General features: G+C 42.6%; 1 protein-coding gene across 1 annotated transcript in view; it reads right to left on the bottom strand.

Annotated features, from left to right (window-relative positions):
• Nucleotides 1-1139: 1139 nt before the first annotated feature.
• FHOD3 (formin homology 2 domain containing 3) overlaps nucleotides 1140-26124 on the bottom strand; it is a 472076-nt gene continuing 447091 nt past the window's right edge. The window contains 3 exon segments of the mRNA XM_054990826.1: nucleotides 1140-8008; nucleotides 15579-15740; nucleotides 16422-16590. Of these exon segments, the coding sequence (XP_054846801.1) occupies nucleotides 7926-8008; nucleotides 15579-15740; nucleotides 16422-16590 (414 nt within the window). The 3' untranslated portion in view covers nucleotides 1140-7925.

The raw sequence follows: 26124 nt of genomic DNA, 5'->3' as shown, positions 1-26124 counted from the left end.
GTGGGTTTCCCTTTCAATAAATAATAATAAACAACATGGCAAGAATTACTGATTGCTAGGGGAATTCCTTGAAAAAGGCATCAACTGAAACAGATATGCAAGCCGGCTGCCTGTAGGACCATGGAGCCGCCCTGCATTCCAGCTACAGCTTTTCTCCAGAGCTACATTTGTCTCCTATTCTTAATTTTTCTGGACTTTATTTACTAAGTCTAGATGGACTAGTGTAATTTTGGTTACATAGTTTGTGGATTTAAGGGAGCTGTATATATAACAACTTGATATGAGACTGGGAGCCTCTGTAACTGTATGAGCTGGAAATGTTCTTTGCACATTTGGACACTATTGCAATTTATTGCACATTTTATTGCACATGTTTCTGTTTCATCTCTTCCCATTAATCTCTCCTACAGCAGAGCAGGCAACCCAGCCTCAGCCAGGCCCACAAGAGTGATTTGGCAACTAGGGGAAGGCAGGCATAGGCTCCAGACTGCTGGGGGAACCACTGAGGAAGCTTCCGCAGCAGCGGAATGAGCCAGGGATGAGCCAGGCAAAGGGCTGAGCAAACACCCTGCCCTAGGCTGGGGAAGGCAGGGCCAGGGAACTGCAGAGGCCACCCCGCCCTCCCCCTGGATAGGCTGGGAAAAGCAGTAATCGTGGAAGTTGAGTAGGGATTGGGAGGAAAGCCAGGGAGGTGGGAAGAGGAATCTGTTAAAATCAGGTTCCCAAGAGGGCCCAGGAGAAAGGCAAGGAAAGAGACAGCTGGAGTGTGCTGCTGTCCCCAAGGCAGAGGAAGGAATAAGGTGATGCAACCCCTTTCCCTGCCTGCCTTCGGTGTCTGACTGGCCAGCTGATAAGCCAGACGGGGGCATCCGTGAGGGAAGAACCTCACACCCTTTTCTATGGCCATTGTTTGTTTCAACATTTCCTGTTAATGCACTGTGGGGATGACCTCCCTCCCATCTGGTGATGCATTAGCTGAACAACAGCAACATTTGAATGGGATTGCCAAAACCAAACAAACAAACAAAGGCATGGGCCAAAATAATGTGGTGTCCATCCTGTATAACGAGTTTCCTGCTCTGAGTGACCATCTCGAAAACCAGACGTTAAAAATGCACAAAGTGAAAAAGAAGCAAAAAGAGTGTATTAGAAAGCTTTATTGCAAGACGTGTTTACATAATGCGGTGGGAGTGTACTGAAATTGGGTCAGAGATTTTGGGTATCGGTTTGTGGATGATATTCCAATCCTGCATGGTACAGACACAAAATGCTATAAAATGGAGGAGTCGTTTGTGAGTAGAGATAGATAAGGAGTGCTTTTCAATAAGGAATTTGTCTATGTTATAACGAATTTAGTGCCCAAACTGCCTGAAGATAGCTGGAAAAGGCTAATGAGCTTGGATGTGGTGAGTTTGGAAATAATTATTCAAGTTTTTTATGTAGTAAAACTGTGAGGGTAAAATAAAGTCCTGGAGAAGTAAATTCAACATTTTACAAGACTCTGCCTAGCATCAGGAAAACACAAAACCAGATAAATGGTGAGTGTATTTTTTGCAGGATATATCTTTGACCATGCTTGTTCTTAAATTACAATTCACAGAATAACACTGCTGAAAAAAAGCTTATTTTACACTATGCTACACACAACACAAAAAGACTAGTCACATTTACACATTTTTACAATAGTTGTCCAGTCTAGAAACTTGTCCCTTTCTACTTTACAACTATTTCTTTTTACAATTCCCAGCTCACAGAAAAGACACGAGAAGTCCAAAGACAGTCCTTAAAAAAAGAAATGGAACTCAACATCACAAGTGGGCCTCGGTTTTGACAAAAAGTCTCTAGATTCACAGCTGTTAAAAACTTACTGATAGATAAGGGTGAGCCATCAGTACTATGCTTCAAGAAATAAAGCAAAAGTACACAAAGTTTAATAATTTAAGGAAGGATAAATTATAAAACCTTTATAGGATGTTCCTTTGAATCATTCATATAAATAGTTATTTAATTAGATGTGGAAAAAAACCCTTGTTCTATCTGAATTGACAGGTCAAGAATTTGAAGGAATATAACTCTATGTGAATAGTGAAAATGGATCTTATGCCTCATTTCAATAGAAGTAAAACAGAAAACATCCCATTCTTAAAATAACCAGATGGATCTCACAATGAAATTCTTTTGCACTTCTTTCATCATGCAAACGAACAGGCAGAGCAGGATCCAATGGAGCACTAAAATGGGACTTCTGCAGTATGCCTCAAATTTAAGTCTTACTAACGCCACATACCTTTCCTTGAACATTATTAGCTGCTACAGAAGAAGCAGAAATGGACTGCCAAAGCATTTATTTTCGTGTCCTTGTGGCCAACTGCTAAACTGCAGGATTTTCATTCCTCCGCAACTGTTTTCTAAATATGAGTCGAGTGTATATGAGAAAGGGGGGAGATGGAACACTGGTGATCAGTGGCCACCCTCGGTATTATAAATGCAGCTAACATAAAACCTACAATGATTTTTTCTACATTGTACATGCACTTTCAAATAAAACCAAAGTGCTTACTTAAATGGAGATTTAAGGTCTATTTCTGAAGGGCTGCACCCTAAGAAATCCTAATGATGTGGAATGCTGCATTGGAAAGGAAAAATGGGGAATTGTGTAGGACCAAGCACTTTTCTTTTAAACATTTTTGTAGACTTTCAGCACAGGGAAGTGTGCATCATATGACTTCCAAAAGCAAAAAGAAAATACCATTTATTTGTTTGATGAAGTCTGGTCGTGCTTAAACTCGTTGCACATGAAAAGGTGAATTTAGCTGGAAAACTACCTTTAGTGCTGCCAAATGAAACCTAAATTGTTATCTTTTGGTGAATCTACTCCATTCCTGATTGTTACCACTATCTATGCAGAGTAATCCTTGCTTACACTCCCATTTCTAGCATAAGCTGCTCTCTTACTTCTGCCATTCAAGAGGGTTCCTTTTGAACCTACAAAGAAGGAATGTTGTATGGGTAGGATTCTATAGAGGACTTCAACTGATGGAAGGGAGGCAATTTTTTATTTACTCCTCCCACTGCAGACTACCAGCTCCCTCCTCATGTTGTTCTTGGGGTCCCAGAAGCAGGATTGTTGGGGTTATTTAGAGATGCAGTGGAAGGGGAAGACAAGGCAACCACGCTTTGCTGATGGAAATCCTTCTGCCAACAGAAAAGTCTGGCAGGATCCAAACCTGCATTTCATGGTGATGGTGCATTTTGAAGCAAGTTGTAAATAGTTCCTTTGGGCTGTACTGTGGTGGTGGAGAGTGCTGACTTATGGAGACCTCTGGTGGGGTTTTCATGGCAGGAGACTAACAGAGGTGGTTTGCCATTGCCTGCCTCTACATCCCTGGTCTTCACTGGAGGTCTCCCATCCAATTATTAACCAAGGCCGACCCTGCTTAGCTTCTGAGGTCTGATGAGATCAGGCTCACCTGGGCTATCCAGGTCAGGGCATGGCTCAGAGGCTCCTGTATTTAAAAATGTATGGCCTCTGGTAATCATCCTTCAGGTTGGAGGTACAAAATAGGACAGACTTGGATATTGTTCACTTTCAAAGCCAGGAAGTAGCCATATTTCTTTTGTTAGAAGCTGTCCATTTCAAACACTGGGCAGCTGAGAACAGAGCTGAAACTTTAGACCTGAAATTTGGCCTTACAAATTTGCTAGGGGACCCCTGCTACGAACAGGGCTGTATTCCAATGGGGGGGGGGGGATTGTTCCCCTAGTACCATTTCAGAAATTGTTTTTAAGTCCCAGTAGAAAAAAAGACAGGCACAGTGAGAGCGCTCTCAGCGGCAATGTGTTGAAATGAGCAGAACTGGAGCGCCTTGAGTGAAAGCCTTTATGGCCAAGGCATCCGTTCCCTAACTGATTCAGACCTTTCTTTATGTGGTCATACTGTACTTGGGTGTAGATTCAAAAGCACATAATGAAGCTTGCCAGTCTCAGCAAACCAGGGCAGTACCTATTGAGTCAAGTCCATTTCTTGTAATAAATAACAGATACAAACTAGGATATAAAGAACATGAAACTCCTAATAACAACATTTGATTTATATACCACCCTTCCGGACAATGTAACGTCCACTCAGAGCAGTTTATAAAGTGTGTTTTCTTTATCCTCAGGACAATCACCCTGTGAGGTGGGTGAGGGCTGAGAGAGCTCTGAGAGAGCTGTGACTGACCCAAGGTCACCCAGCTGGCTTCAAGTGGAGGAGTGGGAAATCAAACCTGGCTCTCCAGATTAGACTCCCCAGATTAGAGTCTGGCAGGATCCAAACTTGCATTTCATTGTGATAGCACATTTTGAAGCAAGTTGTAAATAATTCCTTTGGGCTGTCCTGAGGTAGTGGTTTGAGGTAACCACTACCTCAAACTGGCCTGGGGGGAGAGCTGGATACCTCCTGCAAAACATGTTCCCTGACTAAAAATACTTTTGAGTTTCAAAACCAGATTGTGATAGGGCATTTGGGTTTCCCCCCCAGATATTAAAAAAAAATATCACAAATTCAACTAGGCTAGCACAACCTTGTTGTGGGAGACTAAGGGTCACATTATGTGAGATGTTTTTAACAAGTCAGGTCTAGGGAGTACACAGACAGCAGCTCCGGGGAGTGTTGTTTTAAAAGTTTGCAGGGGCCTGATTTGGCTTGGGACCGCGGCGCAGGAGGAGAAGGGGCTTCTGCCTCCCACCATGGTTTTCATGAGCCAAAATAAGCCCTGGGGGTTACTTGCCCCCTTCTGGTGCCTCATTTTCATCATGTTCTTATCATTGTATTGACCACCTACCATTGTAATAATAGATAAAACAGATTCTCTGAATTCCCAGCTTTCATTAAAAGAGTACGTCTTTAGCCCCTTTAGCCTTTTCCATTATATTTCTGCAAGGGGAGGGACTAAAGACATACCTTTTAAAAATGAAAGCTGGGAATTCAGAGAATCTGCTGCATCTATTATTATAACAGTAGGTCGATATAGTGATACGAAAATGATAATAAAAAAGGTACAGGGAAGGAGGAGTGGTATGACAAAGTCCAGTTATTGAAAAGAGGGGTGGGAGGGGGAAAAACAAAAGAAACATTACACAAGAGGGGGAAAAATCAACTCAAAATCAGCTTCCAGGCTGGAGTAAAAGTAGGTCTCAAAAGAACCAAAAATCCTCCAGAGAAAATTAAAAAAAAAGTAAAAACTGAAGACAAAAAAATGTGTGTGAAAATCAGGGGATAAATCAAAAGCAGCATGGGGCCAGAACTGATGGGGAAAACCCCACACGGAAAACCCAAAGCGGAATCATTTCCTTAGACCTTTAAAATGATGTTCTCTTCAGCTGCTGTGTCTCTCCAGGGAAGGGTTGCTCAGTCTGGGGAACCTAGACTTGAGTCACTAAAAAATGTCTCGTACTTTGGCCCTAAGGCTGCAGTTCTACACCACCAAAAGCCCCATCAAAAACAGTGAGATAGAACTGCAATGTAAGTAGCTCTTTGGGGCCCAGCTCATGAGTGCTGTCTAGAAAATGCTACTTCTGGAACAATTCTGTTTGATTTCTAATGCAATTCTGGAAAATATTTGACAGTTTTCTTGGCAAAGACTTGGTTAACCCTTCTTGAAGGGCCAAGATGAATGGCCTATTGGGGCGGGGGCGGGGTGGACTAGTACAAAAACGTTCTTCTGGAACACTCGGGGCTGCAGAGTGTGGACGTTGCAAACGCCATCCTGCACAAACAGGGTGGCAGGGATCAGGGAAATGTAATTCTCTAGAAAAATGCTCCACATGCCAAAACATTTGTCACAGCATAAGAGCTATAATTTCTCTGCTTATGGAAAATAAATAAAGGCTGTCTTTCTCCCACTCTTGCAAAACCTGAGACCCATTATTTCCACCAGCAACACAGATACTGGTCCAGTCCCACCATTCCTGACCCCCCAAAATAAGTGTGTAGGAAGAAGCTGTCTGCTCTGGGCAAGACTGATGTTGCAGGTAGGTCAGCCAGGACAATAGTTTAGGATGGGAAGTTTCTTTCTAAATAAATAACATCATGGTTAGTGCTTGGTAACCAAACAGGTTTTTTTTAAAAAAGGTTTCTGTAGCCTATCATATAACCACCATTTTTTTTGGCCTATTTTTTCTTAAATTTTGGAAACTTATAATAATTTCTTGTTATGTACTGGAGAAACAGGAAAATGATTCTGATGGCTTGGATTTAAAAATCCCACCTCCAAAAACTAATCTCTTATTCTAGAAATAAATAAAAGGTTTATGAAATAAATTCCATGCTCTTCACATTTCTAGCCAATGTCTTCCTCCTTCCAGTCAAAAGTATATCCTTCCTGACCAGGTTTTACTCAGAATCTCTGAGTCAACAGCATGTCAAAAAACGAGGGGAAACAACAGTGTCCAGGAGACCAACAGCAGCTTTTACAGACTCTCACAGGAGACAAAACAGAGGGATTGACGCAAACAGCAACAGTCAGTCATGGGACAAAACCCAGCAGTCCATTAAGACACCTGGGCTTCCCGGCACTATTTCCTTACAGGTGCACACTATTTGGCTCTCTATATAAAGGCTGCAAATGGGCTCCTCCAGAATCATCTACAGTATTCTCATGGATAGAAGAGTCACTTGTTTTGCAAACAACTGTCTTGTCTTTAGTACCATTAGCTCAGAGGTATGTTTTAGTATACAAAGTTCCCTTTAATTCTTGCGCTCATCAAAATGAAAGACATTGCATTGAATGAACACATTTCTTCCAATTTTCTAAAACAGACGTAGTTCTCATGAAAGCCAAAGATATGATTTGTCTGTCTCAAGGAAGGAAGTTCTCTCAGTTACATTCTTTAAGTTACAGTCTTTAAGCTGGGTGATGTGGGGAGGGAGTGTCTCCATGTGAAAGGCATCAGGTTCCCTGCTGTGTCCTACATGGTGTGTGATGCTGAGGAAAACACAGCTGGAAAGCAGAACCTTTGAGTAACGAATTCAGTGGGCTCGATGGCATTGAATGTTATTGCCTCAGATTAGTAAAGCCACTTAACAGGTCAACACAGATGCACAAAACTCCTGTATGACCTTGTCAAGGAAGCCTCTTTTGCTTCTCTAGCTAATTGCTGGCATACTGCAATAATTAAACATACATTCATCTTTAAATTTGAGTGACAGGAGGTAAACTGTGCAATCCCTGTGCAAGTGTGCTATTACACAGAATGTGTGTGTACATGTTTGTGAGAGATCGTGGTATCAAAATATCCTAGTGGAATTCCATCAAAGGAAAACAAGGAATTCCTGTTAAAAAGGACTTCCATTCTTGCAGGACAGAGTAAGTGAAGGCACCTGGACTCCATAGGCATATATGTATATGCATGTGTGTGTACACACACTTACACATGCAGGTAATATATACACAAGTAGACATACATTTTTACATTCTTTGGTGGAAAGATAAAAATAAGGGTGCATTGCTGTTTAACATAGTTGTCTGAAGGGTTGCAGTAACTGTTATAGAAGTTGGATTGCCTGTTTAAAGGACTGTCCTTTGAACTGACAGAGTGCTCCACAATTACTACAACAGGCCACAAGGAAAATGAACATGAACACCTCTCACACACTACAAGATACCCCATGGAAAGCCTTCTCAAAAACCACATCCATGAAGTCGGACAGAACAAGCACGATGCAACTCCAGATCATCCTTCCTCCTCACCCTACTTTTACTGTGGTCACCTACACAGTCTTTGTTTTAATCCTTTAAGTCTAACTTTTTTTTTTGCCCGCTTCAACATGATGAAAATTAAACTAAGAGATGATGGGGACTTAGGAGCAGCAGATGGACCTGGCAGAACGCTACACTGGACGGCTGTGCGCGAGGACGGCTTCTCTGCTGGGGATGTCGCTGTCACACCTGCATCTCGGAAGTGCCCATGAGACCCAGAGCTTTGGCTTCTTCTGGCGTCAGTCCACTCTTTAGTGTCCTCCTTACTGCAGTCAGAAAACAGAAGAGGAAAAGCATGATGTTGACAGAAGATTCAGGACGGCAATATGCCCTAAGCAAACAGCAATCACATACATTTCTTTCCTGAAGAGGACATTTTGTGCATGGCACCAAGAGGAACCCAGTGTGGAACTAAACCTCTGAATAACAGATAGAGTTTATTCTGTGCCACAGAGATCAATTTTATGGCATTTTTATACTATTATGGTTAGCGTCTAATGAATTCGTAGGTTTTTGATCTTGAACGAACTAGGCCTTTGAAAATAAGAATAATGGCCTGAGATGCCAGTTATTTATTTTTTTCCACCCCACCCTCTATGGACAATCAGAGTGGGATGCTGGCTGACAGTTGGGACCCCAAATGTAAGAAGATGGGGGGCAGGAGGTTGCTGTTGTTGAGTTAGTAGCTCCTCTTTGCTCTAGGGATGCAATACAGAGAACACTAGACATGCTGTCTAGTCACCTATATGTGGACCACACTCAAAGTACAGTCTTAATGCTCAACAACTCAGTGTGCATTAACAATGTACAATAATGGCGATCTACTACTGCCAAGATAGAAGGGCAGTCTTTTGCAGCACCATTTAAACTTAGGGTTTCCAGCTTATCCTAGACTATCACAGCTGAATAGAATGTTTCCTGTTCCAAAGACCAGACATAGCCTTTCCAGAGCTTCCAGAGCTTCATTTTTAAAAATTGTGGTCTGGATCGAAAGGGGCTCAAAAATGTTCTTATAAAAAGCAACTTAAGATGGAATAATTCATAGACTCCTCGATTGGATCACAGAATTACCTCACATCAGCTGACAAGTTGGAAAGCAAACTTGCATGGTTCTACCCTATAGGAAACAACCATGTGTTTGCCAATCCCTTCCAGTACAAGGAATTTCCTTTGGTTTCACAGATGCTTCATGGTATTCATCAAACGCCTGGTAACCCTGATGAAGCACCTGATGCTATTTTCTTCATATGTCTGGATGATATCCTAATATATTCACACTCTCTCAAACTCAGGAGCTATTAGATATATAAACAATACCCATGTGTCTCAGAGATTATGGTTTCACGGTGATCCTGGAAAGGAATTTACTGGAACTGAAAAAGATACTGTGAGAACACCTGGGGCAGCCTCCAATTTCACATATTCTTATCCAAGGAAAAGAAGAATAAGATGTCAAACTGATTCAAGGTATCAAATTAACAATGAATGGAGAGCTCATGTGGTGGAATGGTCTCACTTCCACATGAGCAAGTATAAAAGTAAATTCATCTCTTTTTGTTGCTCCACAGAAGAAAGTTGGTGAAAGGAATCCGATGATGGCGGCAACAGACTATTACGAAGTTATAGTGCATAAGCCACGGGAACATTGCATAAGCAATGACTTTTAAAAAGCTTGAAAAAGGCCCTCTGGAGGCACGGTCGGGAAAGATGAAGGGGAAATGGTGGCTGATGGAGGAAAGTGAGCACAAAATTTCCATCCAGAGGCTTTGTTACCAGAGCAAATGCCTCTGAATTCCTGGTGGCAATGAAAGGGAAATGGAGAATCCTTGCCATGTGGCTGCAGCCATGGAGGAGGGGAGAACAATGCTGTAAGTGGCTTTGGGCTCCCATTGCAGAGAGAAGTTTTTTTTAAAAAAAAATCTAAAAATATCTTTGAAAAATCTAAATAAATTCTGTGGCAAGCAAGGGCCTGCAGAGATGACCGTATGAAGAACACCAACTAATAAGAAACCTGTATTTTTTTGACACTTTAGCTTCTTCAATAGATATAGGTTCCTTTCTTAGTCTTGAGGAATCCGAAGAGGTGAAGCAGATTAAAATGATAAAGCTTGCTGTGACCCCCCCCCCTTTTTTTCCTACTGTCCAGTTTTTCACTGGAGAGAGTTTAGGGTACATGAACATAGCAATGCTCCTATCAAAATCTGATAAAAGCAGAATATAGGTCTAATGCGTTTTCTCACATTCAAAACCCTACCTCTCACATTTGAGGCCTGCCAAAATTCAGCAAGCTTTCATCAAACTCAACACATATTTATCTATGTAGAAACCAAGATTCTTAAAACGCGATTTTCATGTTTTACAGCTTAATGAGTATTCATTACTCCTATAATATTCCTATGACAATTTACACTGTTATGCCAAATCAGGGTTTTTTTTCTGGGAAAATAGGTGGCGGAACTCTCAAGAGGGAAACACACAGGATTCTTTGAAATAATATTATTTTCTCGCACTATTGCTGAGTATTTTCAAGAGGTGCTGGAACTCCGTTCCACCGCATTCCCCCTGAAAAAAAGCCCCGTGCCAAATAATGAAATCTTGTCATTCTGAATATCACAAAATCCCATAATGCAATGTAATCTTGATCAAATGAGCATGGTTTCCAAATGATAAAATACTCCAATTCATATCCACTCTGTTGTGAGAGCATCTATAAATTTCACATTTCTGAAATGCACAGCCTATTGTATTCTTTATTGAATATCCCACTTGATGATCATAGTGATTTACACTGTGTAATTCGTCTTGAGTCTCAGTAAGAAAGGCAGACTATAAATTTTTTAAAAAATAGTAGAGTCCAGTAGCACCTTTAAGACTAACCAACTTAATTGTAGCATAAGCTTTAGAGAGCCAAAGTTCTCTTTGTCAGATGCACTGCCAGCTTTCGAGAACCACAGTTCTCTTCATCAGAAGCATCATCAGCTTTCAAGAACCACAGCTCTCTTCGTCAGATGCATCGTCAGCTTTCGAGAACCACAGCTCTCTTCGTCAGATGTATCTGATGAAGAGAGCTGTGGTTCCTGAAAGCTGACGATGCATCTGACCAAGAGAACTTTGGCTCTCTAAAGCTTATGCTACAATTAAGTTGGTTAGTCTTAACGGTGCTACTGGACTCTCTACTATTTTGCTACTACACACTAACATGCCTAACTCCTCTGGAAAAATAATAAAATAATTTAGTTGTTTAGAAATTTGTGAATGGCCTTGTAGAAAGGCTAATATTATAATGCTTAATAGCAGCAGCCCTACCAGTGCTGGACAGAGCATTCCAGATGAAGTTGTATGTGGTGAGACATTTCAGGTCTATACAACGTTTTGGGCATGCATCCCTAAACACCTGAGGAATACGTCCATTTTGAAGCTGACTTTTTGTGCACTTAAGGGTCATGCTGAGATTGTGAATCTCAAGCGGGTGAGAGAGCTAGGATTTATTATGTTAATTTACAATGGAAAGAAGCCTCAGTCTAAACATTTACTGAGACCTTAATCCTTGTTGATGTTTTTCACTGAACACAAATGAAAACCAGCCTTGTGGAATAAAGCATAGCATTTTATTACTACCTGATTTCGCTCTTGCAAGCAATTCCACTGAGAGCAAGGGGCCTGGCAAAGATGAAGAACATACGGGGTCTTAATATGTGGGAGGGGAGAAGAAGGGTGTGCAGCTTGAAGAGGAAATATTGAACACGGGCAAGCTGCTGAAATGAACACCACGGGCACACATGAGCGTGCACACGCACATACACACTCAAGGGTTAAGTTAGAGAAGCCAAAGCCACCTAGAAAAATTGGCACCATGTGAAGGACAAAAAAGCATGCACACTGCTGAGAAATAGATGCCGAGGAGTTAGCCATGTTAGTCTGTAGTTGCAAAATAGTAAAGAGTTCAGTAGAGATGCATCTGATGATGGGAGCTGTGGTTCTCGAAAGCTTATGCTATTATAAAGTTAGTTAGTCTTAAAGGTGCTGAGAAACGGAGCACATTCTGAACGAATTCAGCCGAGAATAACCCCGTGTCACCTCATGGGCATTCCTGGGATGCTTGCCCTCTCCATTCAAATGCCTGCTTTGCATTGCCTTCCTAAGAAAGGGCCTCACGTGGGCTACACTCCCATATCAGCACACCCAGGGAAGTGGGTGTGCCCTTAAGGACATGCTGACTAAGGGCATGCATCCCTGCCTGGCAACAAATGCTCTCAATCATCCAACAGTGTCATCACCTACAGCATTTCCGCACTGTGCCTGTCACTCTTCACTTGTGGTTGTCGTCTCTTCAAAGTTCTAATTTCCAGAAGATGTTAAAAGAATGGCTGAAGAGGTCATGGCGAGGCTGTTTGGACTATTTATTTTGAACCCATCTCGATTGTTAGGGGGAACAGAAATCCCTTTCAAGGAGTCCATGTTTGAACCCAGTAAGAGGTTTTATTTTATTTTTTCTTTAGGATCCTATCATTGTCATTCCTGAACTGCAGGGCTTTTTTTTCAGGGGGAACGCGGGGGAACGGAGTTCCGGAACCTCTTGAAAATGGTCACATGGCTGGTGGCCCCGCCCCCTGATCTCCAGACAGAGAGGAGTTTAGATTGCCCTCAGTGCCGCTCAGTGCCGCTCAGCGCAATCTCAACTCCCCTCTGTCTGGAGATCAGGAGGCGGGGCCACCAGCCATGTGACCATTTTCTCCAAGGGCAACCCACTGAGTTCCACCACTTCTTTTCCCAGAAAAAAAGCCCTGCTGAACTGTATATGTCATCCTGAAATGGGTCACTTGTATCATAGTCCTTTAAACAGGGGTGCATTCTTTATTCAGTGTGTTGGATTCTTCACAATCCCACACATGCAGACTTGCTAAAACCTTCTGCAGAGAAATTGTGTATTTCCCTTCTCTTGAAAACAGAATTACAGATAGAGACGCCAGATCTTGCATGGCCACTGGAGTCTCCTGTAGTTCTGTATTAGTTTAATGAATTATATTTGCTATTTTTATATCATCTATATAATCATTTTATGTAAGGATTTTTAATACCGTATATATATTTTTCTGCTGATATTTGACCGTATTCATTCATTCATTCATTCATTCATTCATTCGTTCGTTCGTTCGTTCGTTCGTTGAGTTCTGTGCGGAAATTCCGTGTTTAACAAGACTTAGTGAAAGCAACCTGTGGGTTGAACATGTAACCGTTGTAACGGGTGGGTCTGAATACTGCTTGAAGGTTATGCTTTTTCATAAGCTTTCCCATCTGATCAGTAATTCCTTTGATATATGGCAAAAACACTTTTCCTGTAGGAGACTGTTTTTCCTTGGTTGTTTGATTCATCCTGGGTTTGATTGCTCTTCGGATTTCATTTCTGGAGTAGCCATTTGCCTGAAGTGCGTGGTTTAGATGATTAATTTCCTCATTGAGAAAGTGCGGCACACATATCCGTCTTGCACGATCCACATACTGCATAACCTTCAAACAGTATTCAGACCCACCCGAAAAATACAACAGATGCTACAATCAGCAAAAGACAGTAGAGACCCCCTCACCTCTGCAGGAGTATACCGTATACCCTGCAGCTGTGGACAAGTTTACATCGGGACCACAAAGCATAGCATCCAGACAAGAATAAAAGAACATGAAAGACACTGCAGACTTGGACAACCTGAAAAATCAGCAGTGGCTGAACATAGCCTAACGCAAACGGCACAGTATCTTATTCCAGGACACCAAAATACTGGACAACACTTCCAACTACTTTGTCAGACTGCACAGGGAAGCCATTGAAATTCACAAGCATAAGCAAAACTTCAACAGGAAAGAAGAAACCTTAAGAATGAACAGAGCATGGTTTCCAGTTCTGAAAAACACCAGGCTAACAAAACACTCTATACCCGACAATAGCCCTGCAGAGAAGATTAGCACATCAAGCACCAATCCATATGCAAAAGAATCTCCTCAGGATACAGTGAAGCCTCCCGCCATTAGCATTCCACACCCTGGGAAACTCTTACAGGATGACTCAGCTCAACCCCACCCCTCCTGAGTAGATATAAATGACTTGCCAACATCTTTTCCACACTGTGACACTGAGAGATCTCTGTCTTTTGGTGCTACACCTCTGAAGATGCCAGCCACAGCTGCTGGCGAAACGTCAGGAACTACAGTCCCAAGACTATGGCAATACACTTAAATTACTCTGTAATTTGAGACTGTATGACTTTCCTTTGATGACTCTTGAGTATACACTTATAACTGAGTTTGTTTCTTGTGTTTATTTACCCTATGGCATTGTTTATGGAAATGTCCTTGATATTGACTGTACTAATCTCAATTGACTGTACTAATCTCAAACTGTGTAAACCACCTTGAGTTTCAGTGAGAAAGGCATCCTATAAATGACAAAAATAACAAGGAATGAATGAATGAATGAATGAATGAATGAATGAATGAAGGAAGGAAGGAAGGAAGGAAGGAAGGAAGGAAGGAAGGAAGAAAGAAAGAAAGAAAGAAAGAAAGAAAGAAAGAAAGAAAGAAAGAAAGAAAGAAAGAAAGAAAGAAAGAAAGAAAAGACTTCTGGTTAACACAAACATTTGCTTACTGCTTTGCTTTGTTTAAATTTATATCTCACCTTTCTCTCCAAAGACTGCACTTTCAAACAAATTACAAAAATGTGAAGTACACTTTTATGATAAAAACCAAAACTACCAATAATTAAAAAGTCTGCAGTCTTCCCCTTCTACCAAAGAAAGGGTGCAGCTGGAGAATCGATGGAGTCTGGTTGGAGAGATCCTTGCCTATCCAGGAAGAGCAGTGGGTTCAGTACTTCCCCACTGTGGTCTTGGGCTTTTAGGGTGGAATCCTGCTCCTTCTGGTGAAGCTACAGCATGCACCCCAAGGTTAGTCATGTTTCTGACCAGGAGTACCAACATCTTGGCTGGATTAAGTTTTAGCTTGTTGACCCCATCAAGTCCAGTCTCTCCGTGGTGCTTAAGGCTAGGCCTGCAGAAGCTCCTCTTATGTTTTGAAAGGAAGATAAATTCTCCTGAAACATTTCTATGACTACTTTTTGGCACATGAATCAGTCAATTTATAATCTTAGAGATGATGATTTTTAGCTCTGAAATAACCTTATGAACAAAAAAAACAAAGATGTTTCCAGATGTAAAATACCATTCTTCTCTATCTGGGATCCACTAGTTTTAGTCTAATGTAAACTAGTGTTTACAGTATAGAGGGCATAGCATTAGTCTCTGAAAGTCAAGGGCCAACATTTGTTCTTTCTTCTCTAACATAACTTGATTACCAGCTTACTATTTAACTGAGTGCCAAGTCCTATCTTTGGCGCTTTTGGGGAACATTGAAGTATGAAGGAAGAAAGCTTATGCTCCTTAGATTGGCTCTAAAACATGCAGTTCAATTCCCTAAGAGTTTCAACTGTTAGGTTCTGTACCTGCCAGCACTAGCTTGACAAGATGGAGAGTTTTGTGGTTGCCCACAATAAAGGTAGGTTCAAGGAATGAAGCTTAAAGACATAAAGGAAATACTTATATGAAGACAAACCTTTATGCAGCATACTGTTCTCTGGTGGAAACTTCTAATCCTTTATTTACAATTTGGACAACCTTAGAATGGTTTTTAAAAATAGTCATGCAATTAGCACATTTCTTCCAACTACAGAGCGTACGCAAATTCACAGATGTGCATGTGCATGAGTGTGTGTGTGTGTGTGTATGTATGTACGTACATGTATATACATACACACGGAGCCACAGTACCTCTCCTATCAGCTCTACTCACATGATTTCCTGTTTGCTCTGGATCGCTTCCTTTCCCTAGGCACTGCTCGCTGACTTGGCACTTGTGTGGCTGACTTGACAATGCGATCCATGATCTCATCTGCAGCATCATCAGTAGCATTCGGCGAGTCGTCGTTACCAGTTGTCCATGAACCGACACGACCTAGGAAATACAAAGCTCAGTTTTCTACCAGTGTATATTTTGGATTATGTTATCTACAATGTTTGTTTCCATTGGGTTCAACAAGTAAAAAATAGTGACAAATGTTTAAGGATGTCAATATGTGGAAACCACTACAGAACAGCTTCTGGATCCATTAAGCTTTGCCAGGGGGGCGGGGGGGGGGGCAGGTTGTGCTTTGTAAAAATGTACAGAGGCTAAGAAATTGTACAGATTTACATTAAATTGGGATCCTATTTTGCCCTTGCTATAAAGTATATTACAGGAACTAGGTCGATTGGCTCTAGGCTTGCCATGAACACAATTATCCTTAGAAAACGAGATCTATTTAAAACTTTTACACACTCCACTTTTGTATTAGTATAAAATCCATTTTAAGGCACATCAGTTCATAACAAAAATAAAGCACAAAATTAACATTTTCATAATCATCCCACTTAACTCTGCTGCTATAAAAAATTGGTTTGAGCACATGGAAATAAGGGGCAATATAAATATTTAAAATAAATAAATAAATAAGAATAATAGTTGCTTTCATATCATGTTCACAACATAAGATGTGCATACCAATCTGAGCCTCTGATCATCCTATATGTGTGCAACAATTAAAAAATGTAAAAGAATAAATAAATCCTGCACAAGCACCATCTTGCCGAAATTCACCTTGGCTGGCCCTGCTTCGAGGGCGCACTCCCAACATGGTGTTTTCTCCCACTGGGGACGATGTCTTCAGGACAGCCTTCATGTGCTCATGCTCCACCACATCTTCAGCATACTGCAGCCCCTGGGGCTGGTTCTGAGGTGTAGGAGAGCTGCTGGAGAACTTCCCAGACTGGAAAAGGAAGGTAAGTAGGTAGGCAGGTAAGTAGCTAGATATTTAGTGGCAATTAGTGAAATTTTGATGACTGAATTTTAAAGCATGACAAGAGCAAAAAAAAAATGAGGCATTTGTAGTCTTTCTTCCACATAGACATGGGGGTTTTCTGCATCAGTTCTGGCCCCTTACTGCTTCGATTTATCCCCTGATTTCTGCACAGAGTTTTCTGCCTTTAGCTTTCACTTTGGGTTTTTGGCTCCCTCCATTTTTTCCCAGCGGTTTTGAGACCACTTTTACCCCAATCTTTTTCTGGAAACTGGTGCTGAATCGATTTTTTATTTGTGCAGAGTGTTTCTTTTGGTTTTGTTTGTCCTGTCCACTCCCACCAACCTTCCTGATGCTTGGATAATCACCATCATTGAATGACTCCTCCCCCCAACTTTCCTTTCCCCAGCTCCCAGTTTTGTTTTCTCTTTTTTAAAAATCATTTTCATAGCCTTATATTGACCTACCATTGTAACGATATATGCAGCAGATTCTCCGAATTCCCAGTTTTCATTTTTTTAAAAAAAATAGTAAGTCTCTGCCTGTTCCATTGCAGAGATATATGCCTTTTCCCTTACATCTTTGCAAGGAAAGGGGCTAGAGGCTTACTTTTTAAAAAAAATGAAAGCTGGGAATTCAGAGAATTTGCTAGATGTATCGCTACAATGGTAGGTCAATATAATGCTATGAAAATGATGATTTTTTAAAAAAAAAAATTGCAAAATCCTTGGGGGCTCAGGAGAGAGGGGAAATGGCCACTTTTGGTGCCAGAAAAAGCAACATGGTTTAAAAAGCAAACGGCTGCTGCTGTTCCAGACTGCATCTCAAAAGAGATTGGTTTGCCCTGCCCGTGCCACTGTCTGCCTCCTAGCTCTGGGTCGGCCTGGGCAGGGCTCTCTAGTTTGGACTTCAGTGGAGGGGACTTGGGTATGGGCGGCAGAGATGCTCCCCTTTTAGGTTTCCTCATGCAAATACTTCCCCAGGTGTCCACTTTCTATGTTTTTTTAAATCAGCCTTGATATAACATTGTAAGCCTGTGCATAAGATTTAAAAAGGGATGGTACTGCTATGACATTGTCATCAATGATGCCACCGATGATGGTACCCTCACTTAAAAGTCCTGATTATTTAAGGCATGTGCAGAACAAAATAAAGTGACTCTATAACTCTAAAAATGCAAAGGGAGGGCAGACATACAGAAGAACCGCACCCGAACCAATTCCAGTCCTTGGGGATCGACTGCTAAGAAAATTAGGAATATGTTGTGTGTACAGGGATGCTCATAATTCTAGGAATCCCACTTTCATATTTTTTAAAAATAATCAACAACCTTGAATTTACTTCAACAGATTAAAAGAATGCATCCCACTCTGGAAGCAGAAGTTAAATGGATGAATGAAAACAAACTGAACACAAGGCAGAAATGATAGTGGTGGCAATCCAGATGTTTTCAAGGTAGCAAATCTACCTGCTAGGGTTGCCAAGTCCCCTTACCCTCCCAGCAGGAGTGTGTGGGGGGACGGACGGACACTCAGCACTCACTCTTCTGTTGTTCCTCATGTGCGCACTTCGATTTGTCGCGCTGCGAAGCCCAAGAGTGCTCTCGGGGCAGTGCGATGACATCACTCCCAGGAGTGACATCGTCACGCTGCCCCAGGAGCGTACCTGGGGGGCCTGTTCCCCTGCCTTTCTCTCCTGCTGACCAGGTGAGTGGTGACAGCAGAGTGTGGGAGCAAGGATCCCCCGTCCCCATTGGGGGACCTGGGTTCCCTACTACTAGGATTGCCAACTCCAGTTTGGGAAATTCCTGGAGATTTTGGGGGTGGAGCTTGAGAGGGTGGGGTTTGGGGAGGGGAGGGCCTCTGAATGGTATAATGCCATAGAGTCCACCCTTCTCAGCAGCCATTTTTTCCAGGGGAACTGGTCTCTGTCAGCTGGAGATTGGTTCTAACTCCAGGAGATCTCGAGCCAGCACCTGGAGGCTGGCTACCCTACCTACTACCCAGGTTGCAACTGTATTGACAGATCAGGTCAATAGGGCGGTCTAGGCCTGCTCTGCAACTTGATAAATGGTGGCAACCGCAGTTAGGTTCCTTGTTACCTGTTATGACTGATGGCTGCAGTGCCACTTTTTGCAATGAATGTACACGGCACATGTCCCCTTCAAGGGGACAGCCATTGAAGGCAGTCCAGAAGCAACAGCTGGGGTGAAATGATACTGACTGCCCACCTGGTTGAGCAACGGTTACATGTTCAACTTGTTTTACCATTGCTGACCTGCTTGTTTCTGGATACAATTAGAGGAGCTTGTTCAGAAGCTTCCAGAACTCCACGGCCTACACAGGCCTTGCTCAGATTCCTTTTATTATGGGGGTCTTTAAAATTATGAAGTGTTGGAGTGGGTATTTTTGGCTTTAAAGATGCCAGAAAGTAGAAAATGTTCTAAATAATAATTATTTCAAAGTGACTTTTCCTGAGAGCATGCAGAGCTCAAAGCAAGGTCCAAGTCTGGTTATCTTTCAGATGTGGTATAAGAACTTTTTGTTTCTGAGGAGGATTAAATGATTTTATTACACATATATGAGTCTATATTACTAGTACACATCTGTACATGTTCAATGATCTTAAAATTGATTTTATCTCTCAGGAATATCTCAGAACATCAGAGATGTACATTTAAATTTGCCAGAGAACAGGAAAAGAGACTGAAAATGAACAATGGAAAACAGATCTGCAAAACAATGTTCAAATTAAAAAAAAAAAACGATGTCAGGATATTCAAACACAAGCTCCAAGCAATCTTGAGGAAGAACTTACCAAGTAGTTAGTTTAATTATTCATAGAGCCCAAAACACTAACACTTATGGACATGGATTTGCTGATTTTAAATATATGTTCAAATGACCAAAGATATAATTTGTTATAAAGTGGCTTGAAAAGTCTGTATGATAAATATAAGCATTGACACATTTTTAAGACAGAATGTGATAGGCAGCAGATTGCAGAGTTAACAATGATTAAGAAATCCACAAACACTGCAACGTCATTTGTTAGGAAACACACATTAAACCTCAAAGGTAAATCTGGCCTAATCCCTGGGGGCGGGGGGGGGCGCTCTCTCTTACAAATCACTCTCACTAACTTGATGGTTCCCTGCCTATCAGCAGGACACTGTTATAGACTCATCCACAGAGATGGAACAAATTTCAGCAAACCTTGGGGATGGATTCCCTGGTTATGCCGAAAAACATTGGTTTCATCATTAAAAAGATGCTCCCCCCCCCCAGATCTAATGACAACTAAGCATGCTCACTGCCTCCAGGGCCCACAGACTATTGAGGGCAATTGAACATCTACTCGTCAGAAAAACTGAGAGGAGGGGAAGGTTTGCTTACAGTTTAAAGGATCCTGGTATGGTGGGTGGTGCCATGTAACCTATGACCCCAGCTCTCCTCTCCAAACCCTGCTGTTCAGGATTGGGTGAGAAAATACCTGGCATTGAATTCTTCAGGTGAGGTCTGGCACTAGATAACCCACTCACTCTTTGGGCTGGTTAACACTTCTGTGCTGATCACTTAATGAGTGCAACACCACATGTGAACAGGCCACAGGTTCATGCCCCACTCTTAAGCTAGCTTCTTCTGTGATGTACAGTTCCCACCTAGTCTTCTTTCCCAGGGTCTGCAGGCCCTTAGGAAATGTCTCTGTTGCTACCTGCCAAGCTCTTGTTTCTGCATGGGTCACTGCTTTAAGTGTGCCTCTGGATTAGAAAGAGGCAAGGCAAGGGAAGTGCCTTGCAGGGAGACTCCTCAGAAGGCAGCTAAGCCAGCTGAGTCGCACGTTCAAGATTTTTGTCTTGTGACAAGCCAGCAGCGCTCCCACAGCACTCAGTCTGGGGATTACTAGTTTCGGGAAATGTTCCTTGGATCACCCAGCCTCTGGTGCCTAAGGCGAAGTCACCCTAAGAAGTCACACTTTTCTGCCACCTTCCTTACTGGGCATGTTCCTCCTATCGTACTGTGATCATATGAACAGGTCATTGGTCTTCAACAAGGCCTTGGGAGTCACCTGCTTTTCTACTTCTGGGGCCATAAGGCTGCATTTCTTCTTGTAGTGTTTGGTGACACCACAGTTCCCTTCAAAGAACTTACAGCTAACCTTATTACGAGAAGGTGAAATGTGAGGATTAGTAATTTGCAGCAGGTGGTAAGAAATCCAGCCCTCCCACTCCTCCTCCCTCAGGAGCAATGCTAAGCCTTGTCATGACGTGTCAGAGCAGCAATGATGTCATCATGCCGAGAGGAAGCAGAGCACACTGGGAAACAACGGGAATTCATGCACTGCTGTCTCTTATGGTCAGGGCTTTTTTTCTGGGAAAAGAGTTGGTGGAACTCAGTGGGTTGCCCTCAGAGAAAATGGTCCCATGGCTGGTGGCCCCTCCCCCTGATCTCCAGACAGAGGGGAGGTTAGATTGCCCTCCGCGCCACTGGCATAGAGGGCAATCTAAACTCCCCTCTGTCTGGAGATCAGGGGGCGGGGCCATCAGCCATGGGACCATTTTCACGAGGTTCCGGAACATCGTTCCACCACGTTCCAGCTGAAAAAAAGCCCTGCTTATGGTTAAAAAAAAATACTGCTCTGATGGTACTAAGAAGGGTAAAGGCAAAGCGCCAAATGGCATGGTAAGAGCAGGTTCTGCTGGGCTCCTATTAAGCCATCTTTGTTGTCAAGGCATCTCACAGCACACACAAGACCTGAACAGAAAGAACCATACCTCCATGTCATCTTCTTCATCAGTCTATCAGAGGAGACAAAGGACAGGGCAGAAAAGGACAGAGAGCACTATTTAGGAGACACAACACCACCAAAACATGAGCCAACAAGCGCAACCCCAAAGCTGCTAAGCACCAAGAAGGGGGCGTGAGTTCTAAGGCAAACAGGGAACAATATTTTATCTCGAGGAGGCGAACTCTTCCTTTTGGCTGAAATTAGTTCCAGTTTTCCCTCTAGCTGATTTTCACCCTCATCCACATTCTGCGGGGCTGAAAAATGTTGTCAGGATTTGATGGCAGGGCTGACCCTGGAAGTACAACAGATAAAAAGCTCTGGGTGCTTGGCTGCAACACAACCCTGGGGTGCCAGTTTGCCAGGTGACTGCTGAAGAACCACCACGCCTGTCTCATTTCTTCCCACTGCCCATCACACTCGCTTTTTAGGATCACAGGCCAGCTGATGCCCATGTCAGAAAAGCAAAACAGCAGGTCACTTAGTCACTTTGAACTGATAGTGGTCAGAACAGAAGGTTATCAAGACAGGACTACCACCTTATCAGTCCTCCTAGCCCCGTGGTCAAGATTAACCTATTGATTCCAATTGCCCACAAACAAGAGAGTGTAACACATAAGTACACCTAAAAGGAGAGTTCTGGACAGCTGAAGAAAGTGAGCCACTCTACAAGAGAAAAGCAATGTCCCCAGCCCGTAGAAAATTCCTGTCTGGTCCAAAATACAAAGAGATTAAGTTGGCCTTATTCAAAAATGCAGATGCAGTTTTTTTTTCTGTTAGAAAGTTATCCCATGTGACAATCACTTCCAATCTAAAAGCTGCCACTTCAAAGGGGTTCTCTGGCCTAAGCCATCTCTTAGTTTTCATTGGAAGGTATTCTGTGAACACACAGAGGAGAGGAAGTTGCTTGGAAGAGCTGAAAAACTCTTTTCTGTCCCAGGATTTGAGTCCAGTGGCACTTTAGGAGACCAACAAGATTTTCAGGTTATAATCTTTCAAGAGTCAAAGCTCCTTTCTTGGGGCCACCTACTTGAAACTTCTCTGTGCCAGTATGGTATGCAGCCTAACCAGTTTTTTATCATATGGAGAATATCCAGGCCAGCAATAAGTGGTGCCAAGAAAGTGCAGTGTGGCACAGAAACTCTTTGTGCAATAGGGGGCACTCCACATGATGAGTGGCTCTCCCATGTTGCAACCAATATGTGAAGTAGTTTCCACGAGGATGCCAGTCTAGCAGATTCCGTGTGGTTACCTTAATAAGAACTTTGGACGTAAGTGTGCCCCACACAGTACCTTCCACTGGGGCGCACAGGCACACTTTCCATGAGTCATTATGAAAATCTCAGATGCCAAACAACCCATAGGAAAATGTTAAGAACTTAGGTGGAAACCCCTCTTTACACAACGGGGCCTCAACTAAGGCCAGATTTAAATCTGAACTGTGATCAAAGGAGAGAACCATTTCCCCTAATGCCTCAACATGAAACAAAACTTTCCAAGTGTTGAAAAATCAGTCTCCACGTTGTGTGGGTACGTTGTGCTCTAGCTAACATGAAGGACATACAATAAGAATTTCTGAGTTATTTAAATCATTTTAATTCTTAGGGAATTAGTTCCTTTCTGGAAAATTTGAACAATTAGATCTTTAGTCTCATCACCACATGAATTTATGAAATCTTCCTAAACTGTAAAAAGTAAGACAGCCGCCCAACACAGGGAAAAAAAGCTTGTGGCTTCTGCCTCCTATTCAAACAACTAAATTAGATCTTGATTTCAGTAGAATTTGGGACCAAATTCGACATGACATGCAGCACATCTTCCAGCATTTTATTTACTTCAGTACCATCACAAGGGGTCTGAATGTGGTTGCAGCCATGCATTCCTGATCAAAACAACCCCCTGCTTGATGTTTTTCTCTCATGGAAGAAAAGATAAATATCAAAATAATTGCCCTTGTGGGGCAAGGGATAAGTATGCGCCCTACCAGGCTGCAGCTTCAATCAAATACAGAGACCCCTCCCCTTGGCTTTGCAAAAGGAAAAAACCCCCTCCAAACTGAGAGGCCATCCACAGGAGTCCAATGTCACCCTTAGCCTGGACTGTAGTTTTGTCTAACTTTTGTTGGATGGAGACCAATGATATTAACAAACTCTGGGTTCAGCTATTATTTTACCCAAAATGAATCTATTTTTTTTAATTCCAGAAACATTCACCATGAAAATGAAACACTCATTTGTTTTGTCTTTTATAGCATTTTCAGCACACTTGACATGAAAAAGATTAGCTGTGGGAGAGGCGAACGACAGCCTGCGAACATTGCTTTTTAAGGGTATGTCTTGTTCCACAAGGGAGCTGTTTGTTTTGCTTTGGGCCTGGTGACACAGAAAGGCATCCAGTCCTCCTGCAAGGGAATCACGGTAGGTATGCTCCATTTGCTTATGCACATGCAGATAAGCCTTTTCATTGCCAGCAAAAACAAAATCCCTTCCCAAAACAGTGTATATAGTCCCCCAGACTAAAAGATCAATCAAGAAAAAATCAAGAGCTTTTGTTTTTCATAATTTAGACTTTATCAATTGATTTCAGTGGATTTAGAATGGTGTAACAATCTGCGTGGTTCATACAGCCCGATCTCTTCAGATCTGGGAAGCTAAGCAGAGTTATCCCTGGTCAGTATTTGGATGGGAGACCACCACGGAAGGCCAGAGTTGCTATGAAAAGGCAGGCAATGGCAATCTACCTCCAAATGCCTCTTGCCTTGAAAACCCTACAGAATCTCCAAAAGTTGGCTGTGACTTGATGGCACACACACACACACACACACACACACACACACAATATTTAGGATTACACTGCATACTGAGTATCAAAAGATTTAAGCAGGTACATTTCTGTGTGTGTGAATGATCATTTGCTACTTAAGATTGTGACAAGAAAGTATTTCAAAGAAGACAATATTGTTCTGTACTCCACTACTGCTATCTAGCTGGGTTGCAGGAACATCTCATAATAGCAAGTTAGGGGTAATGTAATAATAATAACTGCACTTATATACCTCTTCTAGACAGATTAGTGCCTCACCAAGAGCAGTGAACGAGTTAGTGTTATTATTATCCCCACAATACAGCTGGGGAGCTGGGGCTGAGAGGAGTGGCTTACCCAGGCCACCTAATGAGCTCATGGCAGAAGTGGGATTTGAACCAGTAGAGTGCTGATTCGTCGCCGAACCACTTAACCACTGTGCTACAGCAGCTTCAGAGTGTTGCTTCAGCTGCTTTTGGACTCACACCCAGAGGGGGCAGAGACAGAGCTCTCCTGTCTGCACAGGTGTGCTCTAGCAAGAGGCAGGAGCAGGTTCCTCAGAGAGCACCCCTCATCGCCTCTGGTGGGTGATAAAGGGCAGGGAAGGGAAATGGGAGAACCAGGGTTGCTGGTGATGAAGAGGCAGCAGAGAGATGGACGAATGGGAAGGCACACAGCAAAACAAGTGGAGTCTGGAACAGCCAATCAGCTTGCCAGGCACACTACCAGGAAGTGGGTCTGGTAGATTACTGTCTCACTGTCCCTGGGACTTCTTCCAGGGCCTTCGGGGCTTGAACCAGGGAGCAAGCCAAGCCTGTGGTGTTCCACAATACTATGCTTTTCTCTGCCCTGGTACATATAAATGGCTGGATTTGACTCCAGGGCCAGTGGAAGGCTCCAAATGACCCAAGGTAGGTTTTGTTCCCGTGTGCCCAGCTGAGGCAAGCTCTGCAGGATGTGAGGCACAGCTCCTAGTTCTGCACCCTCCTTCTCTTGTGCTGCTTATGGCTCATGGCTGGCTAGAAGCTGAGCTGCCCAACTGGTGGTTTCTCAAGAATTCCAAACACTGGAAAGAAAAAAGGCTAAGGGAACGTGTATGTCTTGCTAACAATAAATATCATGCAAAATAGTAAAGAGACCAGTAGCACCTTTAAGACTAACCAACTTTATTGTAGCATAAGCTTTTGAAAACCACAGCTCTCTTTGTCAGATGCATCTGATGCAGAGAGCTGTGGTTCTCAAAAGCTTATGGTACAATAAAGTTGGTTAGTCTTAAAGGTGCTACTGGACTCTTTACTATTTTGCAACTACAGAGGAATGGCTAACTCCTCTGGATCAATAAATACCACATGAGAGCCTTATTTTGCATATCAAAGAACATGGCAGATGCAAAGATGTAAATTTTCAAGTCAAGTATAAATGGCACTAAGGTATTGCAGTTGTTACTGTTTAAAAAGGATTAGGATCAAGTTACAAAATAGTAAGCTAGCTTTTGAATCACACAGAACAGCTCCTTGAGGGACATGGACACAGAACTATAAAGGGGGAAGGGGAGAGGAAAAGCTGCCTAAGTATGTGGTTAGTTTCCCCCCACTGGCAGGCTTCAAGGAGCGGCTGGGCAAATACTTGTTGGGGATGCCTTAGGCTGTTCCTGCATCAGGCAGGGTTTGGACTAGATGGTTTGTGAGGCCCCTTCCCACTCTACTATTCTATGATTCTATGAAATGTCCACTAGACATCTGATTTATTATTTTGAGTCAATTAGATCCTGAATTGCATTGATCACACTAAAAGAACACAACAATGCAGCCACCATGCTGAGTACAAGGGAAGAATAAAAAATTATGAACTGGCTCCTTTTATACATTAATCAGTTTGCATACCACCTGGTTGGAGGAGAAAGCTCTTGGCACAATC

Source organism: Eublepharis macularius, chromosome 11 (assembly GCF_028583425.1).
Source record: "Eublepharis macularius isolate TG4126 chromosome 11, MPM_Emac_v1.0, whole genome shotgun sequence".
Taxonomy (NCBI): domain Eukaryota; kingdom Metazoa; phylum Chordata; class Lepidosauria; order Squamata; family Eublepharidae; genus Eublepharis; species Eublepharis macularius.
This window is presented reverse-complemented; position numbering and strand designations above follow the sequence as displayed.